The following is a 19,108-nucleotide window of genomic DNA, read 5'->3' as shown; positions in this document are numbered from 1 at the left end:
AAAACCAATTAATGTAACAGGAAAATATACATAATTAATAACCCTGTGCAGCTGAAGACTGCCTATAGTTCCTATAGTTCAGTGAAAAAAAATGAAGTGAGAACAGAAATACTATTAAATAGCACAGCTTTAGTTTAACTCTACAGTTTTTATTCATTTCTCAAGATAGTAACATCCTATCAACAAAGCAGTCTGCACCAAAAAAATGTCAAAGACCTATGTTCAAAAAAAGAACATCTTTTCCTAAAAAATTGGAAGTAGTGTTCAGTATGCCACAGAAAACTTCACTTAATCAGTATTCTGGGAAATACTTGTTCTGTTGCTCTAACAGACTCCAGGCTTGTCATCCTAATGAAGCTATCAGCCAGCACATCACCTCTTACATCTGCTGCATAGAACTGTGAGACCCAGAACACCAGTTTTTACCAACTTGTAGTTTGCAGGCAAGAACAGAATCTGGTTTAAGAGAAATAACGTCAATAAAAGCGAAGTATCTGTAAGAAATTAACTTCTCATACTAACCAGTGGTCTGGAGTCTAAATCTGAGCACTGCTGCAAGCCAAAAGATGCACTGGCCTACTCCCTCAAAACCAGTGATAAGCCAAATTAATTAGTAATATTATGAAATAATAATCCTGGACTGTCAGATATCCACTAGTTTTGACCATACACTATCAATCCTCCGTTCTTCCTTCAATATGCTCAAAGGTTCCAATGTTTGCTTGATGTGTAAACCTTCTCTAAAAAAAAAAAAAAACAAAAAAAACCCGTCTACCGTTTTTTGCTGTTTTAAAACAGAAATAAAACGTTACTGCCTGGTCCTTCCTGTGTACACTATGGAAAACAGACTTGGTGGCAGCTTTTCAGTACTTCCAAAATAGAAAGTCTCTAAGTGCTAGGTGCCAGGAGAGACTCAGAATTATTTTGCCAGTTGGATTTTAGTAAACACTTTAAAACAAAGGTAAAATTCCAATTAGATCTTTCTTAGCTACATTGTAAGCTCTGCCTGGTACAGCTTCCCTGAACACCCTCTCATGCTGAAAAGAATAACCAGTACCTCTGTAAGACTAATCATGACCCTGATTCTGCACTCAGATCCAGACGAGCAATCCCATGCATGCACCCACTAAAATAGTTCTAAAGAAAATTCAGAGTTGATTAGTGTACAGGAAAACACATGGCAAGTGAAAGCATGAAATATTCACACATACTCTTTGAGTTCTAAATTAGTATGCAGTCCTGCACACTACCTGACCATGTCAGTAAAAGTCCCTACCTGACAGGCACACAACCAAAAACCCTGTACGTATTTTTAAAAAAGTATGAAAGAAATAAATCTGTATTCATAGAATCATAGAATCGTGTGGGGTGAAAGAGACCTTAGAGATCACCTAGTTCCAGCACTCCTGCCATGGGCATAGATAGACACCTTCCACTAGACCAGGTTGCTCAAAGCCCCATCCAGCCTGGCCTTGAACACTTCCAATGACAGGGCATCCACAGCTTCGCCGGGCAACCTATTCCAGTGCCTCACCACCCTCATCACAAAAAAAAGTCTTCCTTATATGCCATCTAAATCTACCCTCTTTCAATTTAAAACCATTGTTCCTTGTCCTGCAACTACAGGCCCTGGCAAAGAGGCTCCAGCTTTCTTATGAACCTCCTGTAAGTGCTGACCAGCTGCAGTAACGTCTCCCTGGAGCCGCCTTTTCTCCGGGCTGAACTACCCCGACTCTCTCAGCCCTTCTTCATGGCAGAGGTATCCCAGCCCTGACATCACTTTCATGGCCCTCCTCTGGACTTGCTTGTCCAGGTCCATGTCTTTCTTGTACTGGGGGCCCCAGAGCTCGATGCCGTACCCCAGGTGGGGACTCACCCACCTCAGGGCAGAGCAGAGGGGCAGAACCACCTCCCCCGACCTGCTGCTCACAGCCCAGGATGCGACTGGCTTTCCGGGCTGCAAGCGCACATTGCCGTCTCACATCCAATTTTCACCCACCAGTATCCCCAAGTCCTCCTTGGCTGGGCTGCTCTCACTCCATTCACACCCCCAGTCTGTATTGATACTGGGGACTGCCCCAACCCAGGAGCAGGACCCTGCACGTGGCCTTGTTGAACTTTGTAAGGTCTGTGTGGGCCCACTCCTCAAGCCTGTCAAGGTCCCTCTGGGTGGCATCCCTTCCCTCTAGCTTACCAGCTGCACCACTCAGCTTCGTGTCATCCACAAGCTTGCTGAGGGCGCACTCAATCCTGCTATGCCATCAATTAAGACATTTAGTAGTGTTGGTCCCAGTCCAGACCTCTAAGGGAGATCTTTGTTATAAAGCCACACCACAAAGTATCCAGGCAAGCCTATATCATACTCTATTCACATCAGTTTCTTCCAAAATATAGCAGAAATGTGTCAAAGACAGGGAAAAAGAAGTATGACAAGCAGCAAACTTCCATGGAATAAGAGTGAGAAATCACAGACTGCATTGCTTAATATAAAAACAAGGAAGATCACACTCTTCTTTAGTATTTCTCATAATGAAAAGGGGGATATACATTAAAAATCAAAAGATAATGGATATACTGTTTTTAAAAAACATCAACACATACTACTTTTCCCTTAAGTGGTAGAAAATCAGAGATCAGGCCAGTACACAGACTGAAACCTCCAGATTCATTAAGTAGGATATTTCATAAATAATCATTTTCTTATATATATCTGACGATATAAGACAGCTTTGAAGTCATGAGGTGAGGCATCAGTTTCCATCAAACCGCTTAACTAGATAATTCCACCCCTATGCTTCCAAGCAAGGTGCCAGAGATAGGATACACAATGAACAGATTTTCTGATCCAGTGTAGTAGCTTCTGTATTCCTGGAATCCAAATCACTAACAAAACTACAAGGCACACCTGACCATAAAAGCATCATTATGAATCCAACTTCAACCACACACAGAGCATGAATAAATCAGAGTCTTAAAAAAAACCAAAACACACAACCAACCAACCAGAGAAAAAAAACCAAACCCCCCTCAAAATACCAATCCTCAAGATTCCTAAGGAAAGCAAATGTTCCTCCTAGGAGTGAGAGAAGGACAAGAAAGATGACCCAGGGAACTAAAGGCCAGTCATCCTCCCCTCAGCCCCTGGGAAGATGTTGGAACAACTGAACCTGGAAACCATTTCCAGGTGCGTGAAGAACAAGGTGACTTGCCATAGTCAGCATGGATAAGTCAGTCATGCTTGACCAAATTCTACAATGAAATGACTGGCTTGGTAGACAACATGAGAGCAGTGGGCAGGGTCTGCCTTCAGGGAGATTTCAGGGAGACCTCTGACACTGTGTCCCCTAAGATCCTCCTAGACAAGCTGTTGATGTATGCCAATGACGCAGAGAGGTACACTGAAAAATGGCTGAATGGCCAGGCCCAGAGGGCGATCACTGGCACAAAGCCTAGTTGGAGGTAAGTGACTAGCAGTGTATCCCGGGGGCACATACTGGCTCCAGTCCTGTCCAACATCTTCATTATGATCTGGACAATGGGGCAGAGCGTACCCAAAGCAGGTTTGCAGATGACACAAAGCTGGAAGCAGTGGCTGATACACCAAAGAGTTGTGCTGCCATCTCATGGGACCCAGAGAGGCTGGAGAAATGGGTTGATGGAAACCTCCTGAAGTTCAGCACAGGGGAGTGCAAAGTCCTGCAGCTGGGAAGGAGCAACCTCAGGCACCAGTACATGCTGGTGACCACCCAGCTGGAAAGCAGCTTTGCAAAAAAGGACCTAGTGGTCCTGGTGCATACCAACTTGAACATGAGCCATCAACGTGCTCCTGCAGCCAAGTCGGCTCATGGTATCTAGGGCTGCAGTAGGAGTAGGATTGCCAGCAGGCTGAGGGAGGTGATGATGGCCACACCTGGATTACTATAACCAGTGCTGGGCTCTCTAGTTCAAGACAGACATACTGGACATGTTCAAGTGGACATACTGGAGAGAGTCCAGCAAAGGCCACAAAGATGATGAAGGGACTGCAGCATCTCTCCTGTGAGGAAAGGCTGAGAAAGATGGAATTTTTCAGCCTGGAGAAGAAAAGGCTCACAAGGATCTCATCAATGTATATAAATACCTTGAAGGGAGGGTGCAAGATGGATGGAGCCAGGCTTTTTCTGGTAGCACCCAGTGACAGGTCCAGAAGCAATGGGCACAAACTGAAACACATGAGGCTCTGCCTGAATACAGGAAAACACTTTTTCATTCTGAGGGTGACCAAACACTGGTACAAGTTGCCCAGGGATGTGGTGGAGTCTTCATCCTCAGAGATGTTCAAACGCTGTCCGGACGTTGTCCTGAGCAACTGGCTCTACATGGCCCTCCTTGAGCTTGGGGTTGGACCAGATGACCTCCAGAGGTTCCTTCCAACCTCAACCATCTGTGATCCTGTGATTATGTTGCCAGCAATTACAACAGAAATGTCATGTTCTTTTTCTGTACCTAATATTGCTTCTGTGAGAGAAGTGAACAATGCAAACCAGGAACTTGTACACAGTCATGTAAACAAGTACCTATACAGAGGGCATATTTACAGGATCAATTGTTTTCCACGTTATACCCACATATACATGTTGCAGAATGTAGCAATAATTCAATACACACCTTTTTCCAAACAAGAAAGTTAATATAATCTCTAAATCCATCTAAATACCTAAACTGTAAATCTAATCTAAAAAGCTACCACTCTTGTGTAAGCATTTTTCATAATTCTAACTTTTTTTAATTTTAATTCAAGATATGTTGATGAATGTTTAAGCAAAGATAGCTACTACAGCAATGTGCCACAAGTATGAGAGGAATTTGTCTACTATTTCTCAAGCTACAGAAAGACAATACAGCAAGTATGTGCTCATATGCAATTACTTCTAGAATTTAAAAGGCAAAAATGAAATGATCATGCAGTCATCTACTGGACTCATAAGACATTACAAGGAGATTCATGAGATAAGAAGAAGATGGCAAGTTCTTCTTCCATTATCCTATGCAATTTTAAAAGTACCTTATCTCTGTGTGTCTTGTTAGCAGAATAAATATACTATTTAGCAATCAGTTTTGTGAACTTATCTTTGGGTTAAGGAAAAGTTCTTGTGAATGAGTTTTTCACTCAACTAAAGTCTACATGATTAAGACACTAGAGGTTTTCAAAACAAACTATGAAAGTAAATTCAAGTTCAAACTCAAATTACAGCTTAAGATCTACACTCACACTCAAGCTGATACTCAAAATTGTCATCTAGGCTTGGAAAAGAAGAAAAAGAGAGGGGCCAAAAATGATTTAAGCATATGTAGAGGCACACACCTGTATTTAAACCTGCTTTCATGCTAAAAAACAAGTAAATTGCACTTTGATATTTTTGCAGTTGCTTTCTGCAAGCCTAACGACAAGTAACAGTTTAAAACTGCTTTATGTGGGATTTAATACAGCAGCAAAATGCAGTACCATTCTACAAGGTGGTACTGAAATCACAAAGAAACTCCAGAACTATAACATACACCAGGAGCACTGTATTTTGCAGGGCTCACAAAACTGCAGACAAGAAACAGAGCAATGTCATCCCCATACCAGGTCACAGAAGGACATACCACGGGTATGTACAGTACAAGCTCCAAATGAAAGTGGATCAAAGGTGGTTTTATTAGTTTCTCATACGCCTAAGACCCAGCAGCAAAATACATAATACTGCATAGTCTGTCTAAAGAAAATTCTCAGACAGCTGCTTTGTAGGGTATCTTTAGAACTGCCTTCCATTCTGCACTTACATGCTGTATTTTGAAAGTTAGCCTCACAACTTTCCATGATTTCCCTTCATTTTCAAGTTCAAGGGACAGTTACACTTGCCTATATATTTTCTGTATCACTGACCATTTAAACTTTGGGACTTGTATGCTTGGCATTGGTAAATATTATCTCAAAAAGACAGAAGCCCTAATATGTTGTTCAACTCAAATATTTTTGTCATGCTTACATTATCAGTCATTTATTTGGTTAGGTCTGTGAGTTACTATAATTCTGCACATAAAAATTCAACAAGTTTTGTGTCTAAAATTACCTGGGTTTACATAGGATAAATTTTAAAACTTTAGAGAAATCAACTGTGATGCAATTCTGAGTACCCTTAGTCTGTTCCACAAATATATTTCATCTTATCAAAATGTGCATTTTAAACCTAAGTAAAATCTAGGTTTATTTAGGTATAAACCTGCTGGTGTAAACTACGTTGTTCCATTTCTGTCAGTGCATCACATGTACCTTATACGTAAAATTTATTTTCTATGTATATTTTACTGACCACATCATAAAGCCATAAACTGCACCTTATCCCAACAAGACACATAGCAATGATTAAAAAGAAGTGAGAACAACTGAGTCAGTGTTCCACAATTCTTTTGAACCATTTGATCCTGGCTGACACTGTTGCGTTCTGTACACATCTCCTTACGCAGTTAAAGGCTTACTATGAATCAATAGAATGTTATTATACATTCTCATAGATGTAGACACTTATGTCTAGATACAATGAGACTTCCACAGCATGTACCAAAATTTTAACTGGTAACAGGCATATATGAAAGAAGATTATTATGCCATCATGAAAAAGATCTCAAAATTGTAGTAAGTATCTCACAAAACACACCATCTAACCAGCTTACAAAATTAAAGATGGCTGGAACTTGGATGTGCTTCAAGTACAGAGAATAAACAGGCTGATGAGCTTACTCTCATGAGCTAAACCGCTACAAGTACTCATGAGTACATTTTACTCTTGCCCAATAGTAAAGCATGTTCACAAATATCTCAAAATGGTATGTAGGTTGCATTACTTTACATTGCTAATAATGCACATATAGTCAGGTTCCAACAGTTACAGTAGCTAAGCTAACATGTAACATCACTTTTAGACAACAGACCTCCATTGCTCTGATCACATTTACCTACTACCTAATAAGTACCCTTTTTGTTCTCCATTATCTTGGCTTGTCAAAAACTTTGTATCTTAGTTTAACCATAGAACCATAGAATCGCATAGGTTGGAAAACACCTTTGAGATCATCAAGTCCAACCGTTAACCCAGGACTGCCAAGTCCATCACCAAACCACGTCCCTAAGCACCACATCTACACATTTTGTAAATACCCCCAGGGATGGCGATTCCACCACCTCCCTGGGCAGCCTGTTCCAATGCTTCACCACACTTTCAGTGAAGAAAGTTTTCCTAATCTCCAATCTAAACCTCCCGTGGTGCAACTTGCAGCCGTTTCTTCTTGTCCTATCGCTTCTTACTTGGGAGAAGAGACCAACCCCCACCTGCCCACAGCCTCCTGTCAGGCAGCTGTAGAGAGCAGCAAGGTCCCCCCTGAGCCTCCAGACTAAACACCCCCAGCCCCCTCAGCGGCTCCCCACAAGACCTGTGCCCCAGCCCCTTCCCCAGCCCCGCTGCCCGTCTCTGGACACGCTGCAGCCCCTCTACGTCCCCCTTGCAGAGAGGGGCCCAGACCTGAACACAGGGTTCGAGGGGCGGCCTCAGCAGTGCCCAGGGCAGGGGGATGGTCACTGCCCTGGTCCTGCTGGCCACACTGCTGGGGACACCAGCCAGGGTGCTGCTGGCCGCCTGGGCCCCCTGGGCACACTGCTGGCTCCTTCCCAGCCGGCCGTCACCCAGCACCCCCAGGCCCTTTCCCACCAGGCCCTTTCCAGCCGCTCTGCCCCAGCCTGTAGCGCTGCGTGGGGCTGGTGTGACCCAAGGGCAGGACCCGGCACTGAGCCCTGCTGAACCTCACACAACTGGCCTGGGCCCATCGCTCCAGCCTGCCCAGGTCCCTCTGCAGAGCCTCCTGCCCTCAGGCGGGTCAAGACTCCTGCCCAGCTTGGTGTCCTCTGCAAACTTGCTAGGGGTGCACTCAATCCCCTTTAAACTCCTTGCTTTAAAAAAATCTACACAGCTTTATTCTGTCTTAGCAAAAACCCTTACCTTCCGAGGGGTCAAAACCCTCTGCCTGAACTTTTCAATCGTATCTTGACCTGCAGCTGCCCATGCACTGGCAAATGCTTCAGCTTTGTCTTGATCCAGGTGAATGCTTTGCAGCTGCTGTTGCAATGAAGCAGGCTTCAGATTATGGTAGACAGCCTGTTAAAAGGAAAAATAGTTGCTGTTGTTGAGTACTGTTCTACAAGTTGTGCCAGATACATTCTACCACAGATGGCCACCATGTTCACACAAGATTTCAACTAGCAAACTCTACTGTGAGACTGCAGGCATCCTGTTCATCTTAACCTACTGACAAGACAGAAAAATGTAACTCTCTCAATTGTATCTCAAAATGCAGTATTACAAATGACTCTTCTCATGATATACATATACTCAGATCTAGCTTGTGTATGTGTTTTTTAATAGTTTGTCTATGTTTCCACTGTACACAATGCCAAAGCAGCTATTACTTAAAAAAACCTGTGCTTTGAGGTCACTTGTGCCTATGAAGAACGGACAATTTTTCCAAATTTACACTGTTCAAGCAAGCCTGAACAACAAGGTAGCATTCTGAAAAGACAGGAACAGTTTGCCAAAAAGGTGAGTTAGATATTACCTCGCTACTAGTGTCAATTTTTGTGGTAAACTCTATATAGTATGCTGGTCTCCACTTTCAAAACAGGACTCTGTCAGCACCAGGTTGAGGAAAAAAGAAAAAAGAAAATGTGGCAAAGACCATGCAGCAGTATTATCACCTATAATGTGTCCATAGACCAAAGGGCTGTCAAAAAAGTTATGCTCTGACAGAACAAACAGCTACTCCAAGAAGCGTAGCTATCAGCAGGAACACAAAGAGTCCTCATATAACAAATACTCCATTTGGGACTCTTTATTGGGCAACCACTAATATCCAGCCCTTGGGTTTTTTTTTTAAAATGTGAAACAATTAAGTCCTAGAGGAGACTGAACTTTTTCTGTTCACATGTTTTCACTAATTTTTCACTTCAATATTTATCATATAAATGAAGTCATCTGATGAAATTAGGACCAGGTAATAAAACAGGTAAGTTCACGGTTTGGCTGAGGTGAAAATTCAAAATTCCAGTCTGTATGTGATCTCAGGATTCATTTTGATTTTTGGTGGATAAGAGCCATGGGGAGGAATGGGGTTTTTTTGTTTTTAACGCTGGGAATGTGTTAACTAAGGGAACCAATCATGAATTGACACGTGTAAGAAAGTACAGGATTCAAATCTCACAAAACACAATCAGCATGCTTGCCCTCTGCACAGACTACACTTACTACGCTTGCATGAAATGGACGGACAATCACACAGCTGTGGCAATTTATAAGTTACCATATTTACCAGGAATACATTGGCTTCCCAACCCATACTGGTAGAGTACAGGTAGATGGTAGAACCAGAAAACCTCTGTTTACAAGACATTTAGCGCTACACCATGCAGTCACCTACTCACTCAAATACTAGAGCTACATCAGATGCACCTGTTCAGTTAAGTACAAACTGCTTCTGTGCACAAAAATTTTCTATAACTGACACGTCATGTAACTTAAGTAGTGCTCAATAACGCCATCTAATATTTTCCTCACAGGAATTAAAAAGACGGATGGATGGATGGCTTACAATGAGCAAGAGGAAAGACTGTCTATCATAATTGTCAACATTTCTCTCAGTCACACAGAGCAACTTGCTTCCACCACCTCTGTTTACACTAGCTGGAAACCCACTCCACAAATGCAATCAGTCCAATCCAAATCAGAAAGGCACGCAAACAAAAGCAGTAAAATCATGCCCCCAAAACATATATAATATTCTATAGACACGTGTTTTCACCAATTCCTTTTTATCTTGACTTTTATATTTTTTAAATCTACAATTGCATTAAAAAATATATACTTAGCGATTCATAATGATAAAAACAAGGTACCTGTTCCCAAATGAATGATATAGTTTCAAGAACTAGATGAAGATCCTGCTTCTCCAACGAAAAAGCTATTTGAAGTTTTTCTTCTTCCTCTTCACTGAAGGTACTTTCAGCCTGAAGCACAAAAATTGTTAGTCCTGACATTCTATTTAGCACTCGAGAACATACTTGTCAAAACAAAAACTTCCTTTCCATTTTTACAAATGTAGTGGCTGTCCAGTTGTTTCTAAATAGAAATAACAAAGTAAAGCTCTTTTCCAACAGAAAAATACAATGCAATGCCTCTCACTGAAAATCAAAGACAACAGTATCACATGAGAAGTTATCAGGATTGCTTGAAATACATCACAAGAAAATGCTTTCTCAGCACCTAAGAGACACTAAAGAAAGATGTTTCTTTCAACTATCAGATCATCTCCAACAACTTCTTATAAATAAAAATAAGAGAAGTATTAAGTGTGCTACTTGAGTCAGGCCCTGAAGAAAACAGAATGCAAAACTGTAGCGAAGTTAGTTATGTGTGCTTCTTCCACTGTGTACACTCTTCTGAAAACCACTCATGCTGTTACAAGGGAAATAAAGGCCTAATGTATGCTTATTGTGAAAGTCAGACTTGCATCTATAGCCTACTGTATTTCTGAAGATTGCTGAAAATGCGTTCTACATTCAAAATACAGCTGCTATATTTATTACACTACAACAAATTAAGCAGTAATTTAAATGCAGATATTGCCATCTTTTAAAGTGCAATTACTAACAAATCTACGCTACAGACATCAAAGCACCACATTTAGACCACTTACTAATCCAAAACTGCAAAGCTACACAAAAAAAGCAATTCAACTGTCAGAACAAACAAAATGAAGCAATTACACAAAAATGTCAATGTAAGACTATCAAAATGGAAACATCACTTGAATCATTAGCTGTTAGAAGGAAATGCAGAGCTATGAGTATCTGCTTTGTTAAGGCAAGTCAAGTTATTTAAAGTTTCTGGCAATTTAACATGTCCTAGAGTCAGATACATTGGAAAGGCCAATTGAAGGATTCATGAGATTGAATAGACTAAATTACAAAGATCACTACAGCTCATGTAAATGCTGATTAAAGATGTGAAGAGATACCAAACTGATCTTGAGTAGTAAAAAAATCCCAAACAAAGAAAAAAACCAACAAAGACCCACAAACAAATAAATAAAAAAAAGGTTGGTGACACTTCTCAGTTACCAATGAGTGAAAAATCCATGCAAAACAACTGAGAAAACCCTGTGCAGTAACTGCAACATCCAAGCTAGTAACTTTGGTAGGAAAAATATCAGCAATTGAATCAAATAATCAAAACAATCACTACAGCCTCAGAATTACAACTGTTAATACATTTGTATTTTCTATCCGTGCTGCTCCTAACCCAGGGGTCCTCAAACTATGGCCCGCGGGCCGGATACGGCCCCCCAGGGTCCTCAATCCCACCCCCAGTATTTACAGAACCCCCCGCCCCCCCCCGCCGGGGGTTGGGGGGGGAAACCAAGCAGCCGCAGATGGCTGCCTGCCACTGCATCCGCGCCGGCCCCCTGGTTAAACAGTTTGAGGACCCCTGTCCTAACCTGTAGTATTTTAGTATTTAGTTTGTGTATATATATGTGTATTGAAAAGAAATTCTCTCCTTTTGTTTTTTCTGAACAGCAAATCAGGGAATCAACAAAGTCTGACACTGAAAGATACAGACACTCAACAAAATAATTTCTGCTTTAGCATTTATCTTAGTTTCCCCTGCAATATTTAGTACCAAGGTTGGATTTGGTCTCCATTTGACTTTTCAGTACTGTGCAGTGAAATTGACTACTGATTTTATTTCCTGGTTCTTTTATTTGTTTTGCAATTAAAAAACAAATTGACAAAAATATTCACTAGAAGTTATGGGCTTTATTTTTAACCCAAATTCCACGCGTGGCTTTGGCTGATGGACATACAGAAATGCAAAACAAAACAAACAAAAAAAACCAAAACAAAAAAAAAAGAAAAGGCATTTGGTCTTTCTCTTGCAAGGGCAAGAGCAGAGTCTGCACAAACAGCCAAGGAACGGGAGTCTCCTCGGAGAGCGTTCTCAGAGAAACCAGCGCTTGGAGGTGACAGGAGCACACTGTAACAAGCACGGCTGGTTCTCACACCGCTCACCTTCCGCATTCATTAGCGGCTCTCACTTCATTCACCTGAAATACTTCTGGGCAATTAGCGATGAGTGAAACACTTGGCGGGGGGGAAAAAAACAGGAAGTAATTGTCCCTTAGCAGAACTGAGTGCCTCATCTGTCCCAGAAGGACGACTTCGAAGCACCTGGGCAGAGAAGGGCCGCGGTTCCGCCGGGCTCGGCCCTGCCCACTCCCCCCCCCCCCCGCCCCAGCAGACGCGGCGGAGCAAGGGGCGGCACTCGGCCGGGTACGCGGGTACCGCCGGTACCGCCTGCCGCTGCCCCGTGTCCGCGGCCCCGCCGGCAGCTGCGCGGCCGAAGCGCTAGCGGGGCCCGGGGGTCCCGCACCGGCCCGCGCCCGCCCGGCGCCCCTCCCGCGCCCGCGAGGCCCCCGCTCCCGCCGCGCCGCCCGCCCCGCCAACCTTCAGGTGCAGCTTCTGGAGAAGGCGGGAGAGGAGCCGCGGGAACCGGCCCGGATCCACAGCGTTGAGCAGCGACACGGCCCTGCGGATGCTGCGCGGAAGGACAGGAGGCGGTCAGAGGGACGCGGGACCCGCCGCGCCCCGGCACCGCGACGAGGCCCTGCCCCCGCACCCGGCCCGGCCCCACCCGACCCGCCGCGACCGGGACGCGGGCGAGGGCGCGATCAGCGCTGCTCCTGAAGCAACCGGTACCTGTCACTCTCCGGGACGACTGACGCCGCCATGGCTGCCGCTGCGGCCCCGCCCCGCGACGGCAGCCCGGCGGGGCCAAGCGCCGCCGCTGCGCCCTGCCCCGCCGGCCCCCTGGCACAGCCCCGCGCCAAGGCAGGGCGGCCCCGCGGTGGCAGGCGAACTGCCGGCGTCCCCCCCGCGGGGCTGCGGCACCCTGCAGCCGCTGGGGGGGCTGGAGTTGAAATCCTCCGATGTAAAGTGTTCAAGACGTACTGCTGCCTGGCAGGAGCCCGCCGTGCCGGGTGTGGGCAGCGCTCCTACCGTCAGGCACGCCGCTGCGGCGGGGTTCTGCGGGGCTGCCCGGCCCCTCGGGGCCCCGTGAGCCGTCTCGTTCCCGCAGGGCAGCGCACAGCCCGCTCCGAGCCAGGGGTCGGCGACCTTGTGCGCCGGGCCACGAACCCGTAACGAAGTTGCCACACCTGCAGAGCTACGGCGAGTTGTTCAGGGGCCGTGGCTGGCTGCGTGCCCGCCTTCCCCACACAGCCTGGCCCCGTAACCGCCCCCAGCGCAGCCCCCTCCGGCGCTGTTTGGTTCCCCGGCACAGGGCACCGAGCACCGAGCACGCCGTGCCGTGTTCCGGGCCACGTGCGTGCTGGGTGACAAGCCACGTGAACAGAAGCGCTAAGGTTTGGAGCCCACGGGGCAGCAGCACTGGGGTGGGTATTTCTACTCCGTGGGTATTGCCTTGAATGGGTGAAATCTCTGTGAGACCTCTAGTTTCCATTAGGTTTGGTTAAAACTGAAAAATGAGCTAAAACACAATGGGACAAGCGAACAGAGGAACAGGCGCTATGGCTGTGTAACCTTGTTTTCCTAGGAAGCCAAATAAAAATACTAAAAAATCTGTGAAAGACTTTCTGCTGTGAAGGTTTATAGGATGTGGCCTGAACAGTTACAAGTATGGTAATAAACTATGGTAGGCTCCAGGGGCAGGTGGGAAAAGGCTGGAAACTGTTGCGGTACTGTAAAGAAATGTTTTATAAGCATACATGTTGAAATCTTGCCTCAGTTGAAGTGAAAGGAATTTAGTCATTAACTTCCGCAGAGCAAGGATTTCAGCCAGGACATTTGAAAATATAACATTTGTTTAAATAAACTTGGCCTTAAGAACCAATTTAAGGAAAAAAAAAGAGTGACACGCCTAGCCATACTCCAACAGGAATTTTAAAGCAGAGAATTCCTGGCTGAGACTTTTGTACTATACCTCTTACCAGAAGTTGGACCCACAGTTGCTGTTATGAAAGGCAGCTGCCTTTCAAGGGTGAAATATAATTGCATTGAACTATTTAATCTGCTTTTCTGTAATGTTATGAAACATGAAAAAACAATATTCTTGCAGGAAATCTTTTTGGCTGGAAGAGAAAAATGAGTGTTCCACTCCATGCCAAAATAATGTAACTTCTTGTAGGAAATCTCCCCTGTGAGCAGAATTCTATAGACTTTGTTCAGTCAAAATGAGCAAGGGCAACTGGAAGTGTACACAATAGCCTGCTTACTTTAAAAAGTTCCTGCTGGTACAGGTGTTGGATTTGCCACTCAGGTTCGCTGCCAATTCTCTGGTTTTATAATCATGTGGACCTATTTGAAAGTGTTTTCTCTCATGCTTTGCTGTATCAAATGAATATTCAAAATGAATAGTCAAAGCAATGAATATTAAAACATCAACTGGAGAGGATCGAGCAGCCTGCTCCAGCTGGGCCTGCTTCATGCAGGAAGTTTGACTTGAGGCCTCTGAAGGCCAATTCTGTGTTCAAAGCCTCACTGAAGAATGACAGGAAAGAGAGCATATGGCTGGAAATAATAAATAATGAAGCTAACCTGACAAAGTGCTGTCTAGTGCACAATTAATTTTTTTTCCCCCTTAATAACTTTTCTGTTCCTAAAATAGAATTGTGAAAAGTTGTGACTTCTCATACATCCATTCATTTACTATTGTCTTGTACTTGCATCCATGGTCCATTTTCCAATGTGTATAATAGCTTTTTTCACAGAGCTAATGTTATTACACAATTTAATTTATCAGTTGTCCTAACTATCGATCTAGCTAAGACATATTTTGAATACAATTGTTACCCATATTTTGACTCAAAATACTCCACCTAGACATGCAAATGGATGTTGTTTGGGCCTTTGAATTAACCTGCTCACATACTATGACAAAACCTTAGGCATCAGTGACTGAGACTTTAGAGCATTTAGCTGCTAATGAAAGTTAGGACTCACTGCATTACAACAGTCTGAAAAGCTCAGTCTCCCCTGCTTTGCATTTCCAGAAATTGAACTATGTATTCTGCTCTTTCACCAAGATCAAACAAGCCCCCATGTTTCTTGATTATCGTTTGTTTTACAGACTTTTCTCATCACTCAGCCCTTCAGTCAGAATTCAATTAGGCTCTACTTTTTAAAATACTTTTATGGTTATCAGGTGAAACGGATCATATAAAGCATGAAAAGTGTGTAAAGTTAGGAATTGCAGAGGACTTTCTACACAAGGTTGATAAAGCACTCTAAATGGCATGAGAATGTTGAAGAACCTCTTGCCATTAGACATTTTAAAGCACAAATATCTGTTAGGAAAAATGGGTAGTAAATTTGTAGAAAGTGAGTAAAGCTGATCCAGCATTGAGGACTACCTCAAGATCCTACAAAGACCTGCTTGCTTTGAGTGTATTATTTTGTCTCTTTTTCTTGGCTCTTTTTGATCCACTTTTTATTCCAAACCTCTTACTTGCAATGCCATTCTGTCTACACTCAAGCCTTTCCTTTTTCTGTCATCTTCATCTCTGTTATTTTTCCTGACTTCTGTAGGTACTCACAGAAGAACTTCTTGAACTCCTCCAAGATCTGATTTGTACATTATCCCTGACACTATTTATTGACTAAACAATTTTCCTACAACTCAATGAAAATAAACGAATAATGTTTCACATAGATTTTCACTTGCAACTTGCAAGTGGCTTAAGCAACTGAAGTTAGAAGACTATAAATCTGTGGGGTAGGGATTTAATTGTGCCTTTTAGCTAGTATTAAATAGCTTAACTTTTGAAATCTTGTTGAAAAAATAATGATTTTTTGTAAACTACATTATGTTTCATTTAAATGATGTCTACCAGAAATAAATACTCTTCTGTTGCTGTCTGTGACTGTTATCATTATGAAACAATCTGACATTTTTTCTGTGTCATTATTTGCATTCCACTGAATGAGCAGTCTCATTAAAATCACCAGGACTACTTGGAATCTGCTTAGAAGGAGTAAGGGTAGGGGACTATAAATAAGGTAAGGGTACTTTTAGTATGCTGGTTTACTATTTGCTATTTTCGTACTTATATATGAACAATCACTATTACGTCTGATCCTGTGAGGGAAGTCAGATTATTTGGGTGACACAGTGCTTCACAATGGGAATCAGGGCTGCAGAGCCTACTTCTTTAATCAAAGGCATCAGTGAGTGTACAAAAGGCTTTAATTTATTCCATTCTAACACAAACAGATATGATCATGTAAAGGCCCAGCATTCATACATTTGCACCTGAGTGGAGGTGGAAGCAGGTGAGTGCTTTGTAGGGCCAGGCCAATGGAGAAAAGACACATTGGCCTCTGCCAATGATAGAACAGGAAAACTTCCTATGCCAAAATTCCAAATCGGGGTTAATGAAATGCAAGCATCATCTTCATGAAGACTTTAACTAATGTTCAAAGTTGCAGTTAGCTCAGACTTGATATATGTGTTTTCCAGATAGAATGGGATCAAACAAAACAGTCCATTGAAACATGCATAAATTGTTTTAAAATGTTTTAAGATTATGAACTGGAGAAGCAAAGGAGAAGCTCAAATCAATATTGCTATCACTAGCTAAAAAACTCAATAGAGCTGCAGCACCTGTAATGCTTGTGGTGCAAATATTTATCTAAGACACGTTTAAATATTTATCGAGAGAGTATCAGTTGATATTTCTTCAGTCAAGCTCCTTTTGTTTTCCCACTGAAGTGAATCAAATCTGTATTCTTTTCTGGTGTGGATGGATACAGAGAGAGTGCAGTTGTGATCTTATAGGAAGTATTAAAAACATCATGAAAATTGCATGGGAAAGAGTTCAATGTATAATATTTTTCTTTTTTTTTTAAATGCCTTTCTGTTTGTATGAATCACAGAAGCTGGCAAAAAATAACTGTAGAGTTCTTAACAAATTCTAGCACATACTAGTGTAAGTTCAGTAACAGTATGGACTTCTTTTTCTCTAAATAATGTGGTGGGATTGAATGACACCTTGCCACATGCAGAAGTTCATTTTAAGCCAGGGGGAACACTTTAGTGGTCTCAAGTTGTGACAGAAATATCTAGGTTTTCTTGAACCACAGACCTGACTCCTCCCAAGGCTGACTGTCCATAATTTTTAAAACACTGTAGGTAAACTGTATATTAGGCAGTATACTGCAGTTACCTTATGTTATCTTCATGTGGACAGGAGTCCCATAACACTTTCCACACAAAATTTGGGAGCTTGCTTTGGGAAAAAAATATCTCCATTTTCATCCTGTTATTTTATAGTGCTGTAATCCATTGTCTTCCTAGCCTGTGTTTCAGAGATGCTGTGTTCTATATATAACTGTAGATCAGTAACCATGGAGCCTTTCCATAAAAGGATTTATATAATTCTACATCTTCCTTGTGGAACTTTGCATGAAGGATTTGCAAACACTGAGCAAGAGAAAAGTCAGCATCATTGTGCCTGTTTATTAGCATGGAAACAGAGGCAGACACGGGAGCAGTGCCCTCCTGCAGCTAGTCAGCCTCATGCCCCAATATAGCTTTGGTCTGCTTTCTTACTCAAAACTCCCATGTCTTAACTCATCTGATAAAGCTTTGGGCGTTCTTTGTCTTCAGCACACCTTTGCATCTTAAAAGTCATATTTAATGGCCTTCGCTTTCATTGTGGCCTCTTCCCAGCCACAAGACATTAATTTTATTAATACTTCCTTTAAATTGTCCATTGTTTCAGGAGCAGCTGTAAGTATCCAATGCAATACGCAAGGACATCTGTTGTGGTTCTTTCCTCAGAGCTGACACAACTTCTGATACTGACAAGTACAGACAAACTGTTAAATAACCAGTGTCTTCAGTGGATAACTTTCTAGCTTAAAGTCTAGCAGAATGAAGGAAATGAAGGAAAACAACAGGATGATGTGCGTAGCTCTTATTTTGTTCTCTGAATTTTCAAGTTTCTAAGTGGCAGGAGATGCACAGTGGAGTCTTTGGAATTGAGGGGATGCCAGTAAGACAATGCCCAAGCACGGGAGGTTAGTAGAGAAAGAGCTGTCTTTACCTACACAGAAGTCATGTGGGAGCACGTTATTCATTTCCATGAGACTGACTGCTTTGTAGGAACAATATCTAAGAAAGCAGAGGTTGCATATCTCCTTCCAGATAAATATGGATTGTAAACAAGGGAAATACAGTGGAAGGCACAAGGAATTAACATTTTTTTTTAAATGAATCAATTTTAGGCAAGAGACTGACAGATGGTACCTCAGCTAAGGTAGCATGTACCTGTACTTTCATCCTTCCTTAAGCCACAGTGGGATCACTGGTAGCCATAAGCAAAGAAGCCACAGGACAAAGGGAAAGACAGGCAAAGTAAATTCATAGTGTCACATACTGTTTTAACGTGCATAATCCTGGGCAGGGATGCAGAGAGGGGAGAGAGAGAAGAAGGACTGATAGGCCTTAAGGAACAATTCATTGATCTCTTTTCCCTATTTTAAAAGTTAGCTTTCTAAAGCAAACTTATTCCATAGGGAGAAACTTTCTGTGTGTTGACAAACATCCTACAAAGTAAAAAGATGATCTAGTGTCATCTGTAGAGTGGCTAATTTCATGAGACTAAGAAATGTTCTTTGCCTTTTCTGGTAAGGGATTTTATTTAAAACCACAATGTCAAGCAGTGTGGCATTGTGTAATTGCCCAACAAAAACTACCAGATATAGGCACTCTATATTTACCACTAGGCTTCAGAATCAGTACAATACAATGTATGACACTGGTCTTTTTAATTTTTTTTAATTTTTGTCCCACATGTAAAACTGCCCTAATAGGGATTATACTTGTGCACTGTCAGCTGCTTATTTGGAACTGGGGGTAGAGTTATCAGGATCATTGCAATGCTAAAGTCATTCTCAAACCACAGCAGAACAGCCTCTACAACATCCTCTTACTTCATTATCCTTCTCTTGGCTTTCACTTCTGTT

At 42.7% G+C, this 19,108-nt stretch overlaps 1 protein-coding gene across 3 annotated transcripts in view; it reads right to left on the bottom strand.

The window, feature by feature from the left end:
• The window catches only part of COMMD10 (COMM domain containing 10), a 118,935-nt gene extending 105,991 nt beyond the window's left edge, over nt 1–12,944 (bottom strand). Inside the window, exons 1-4 of one of the 3 annotated variants that reach the window (XR_008819580.1) lie at nt 12,821–12,941; nt 12,569–12,659; nt 9,962–10,072; nt 8,016–8,171 (exon numbers count right to left, since the gene is read on the bottom strand). Coding sequence is in view for 2 of the 3 variants with exons in the window: in XM_056325437.1 (XP_056181412.1) it covers nt 8,016–8,171; nt 9,962–10,072; nt 12,569–12,659; nt 12,821–12,852 (390 nt within the window). In the remaining variant the exon portion in view is untranslated. Of the gene's footprint in view, nt 1–8,015; nt 8,172–9,961; nt 10,073–12,568; nt 12,660–12,820 lie in introns of all 3 variants that reach the window. The other 2 variants (XM_056325437.1, XM_056325436.1) reach the window with 2 other exon arrangements.
• Nucleotides 12,945–19,108: the final 6,164 nt, after the last annotated feature.

Source organism: Falco biarmicus, chromosome Z (genome assembly GCF_023638135.1).
Source record: "Falco biarmicus isolate bFalBia1 chromosome Z, bFalBia1.pri, whole genome shotgun sequence".
NCBI classification, from domain to species: domain Eukaryota; kingdom Metazoa; phylum Chordata; class Aves; order Falconiformes; family Falconidae; genus Falco; species Falco biarmicus.
This window is presented reverse-complemented; position numbering and strand designations above follow the sequence as displayed.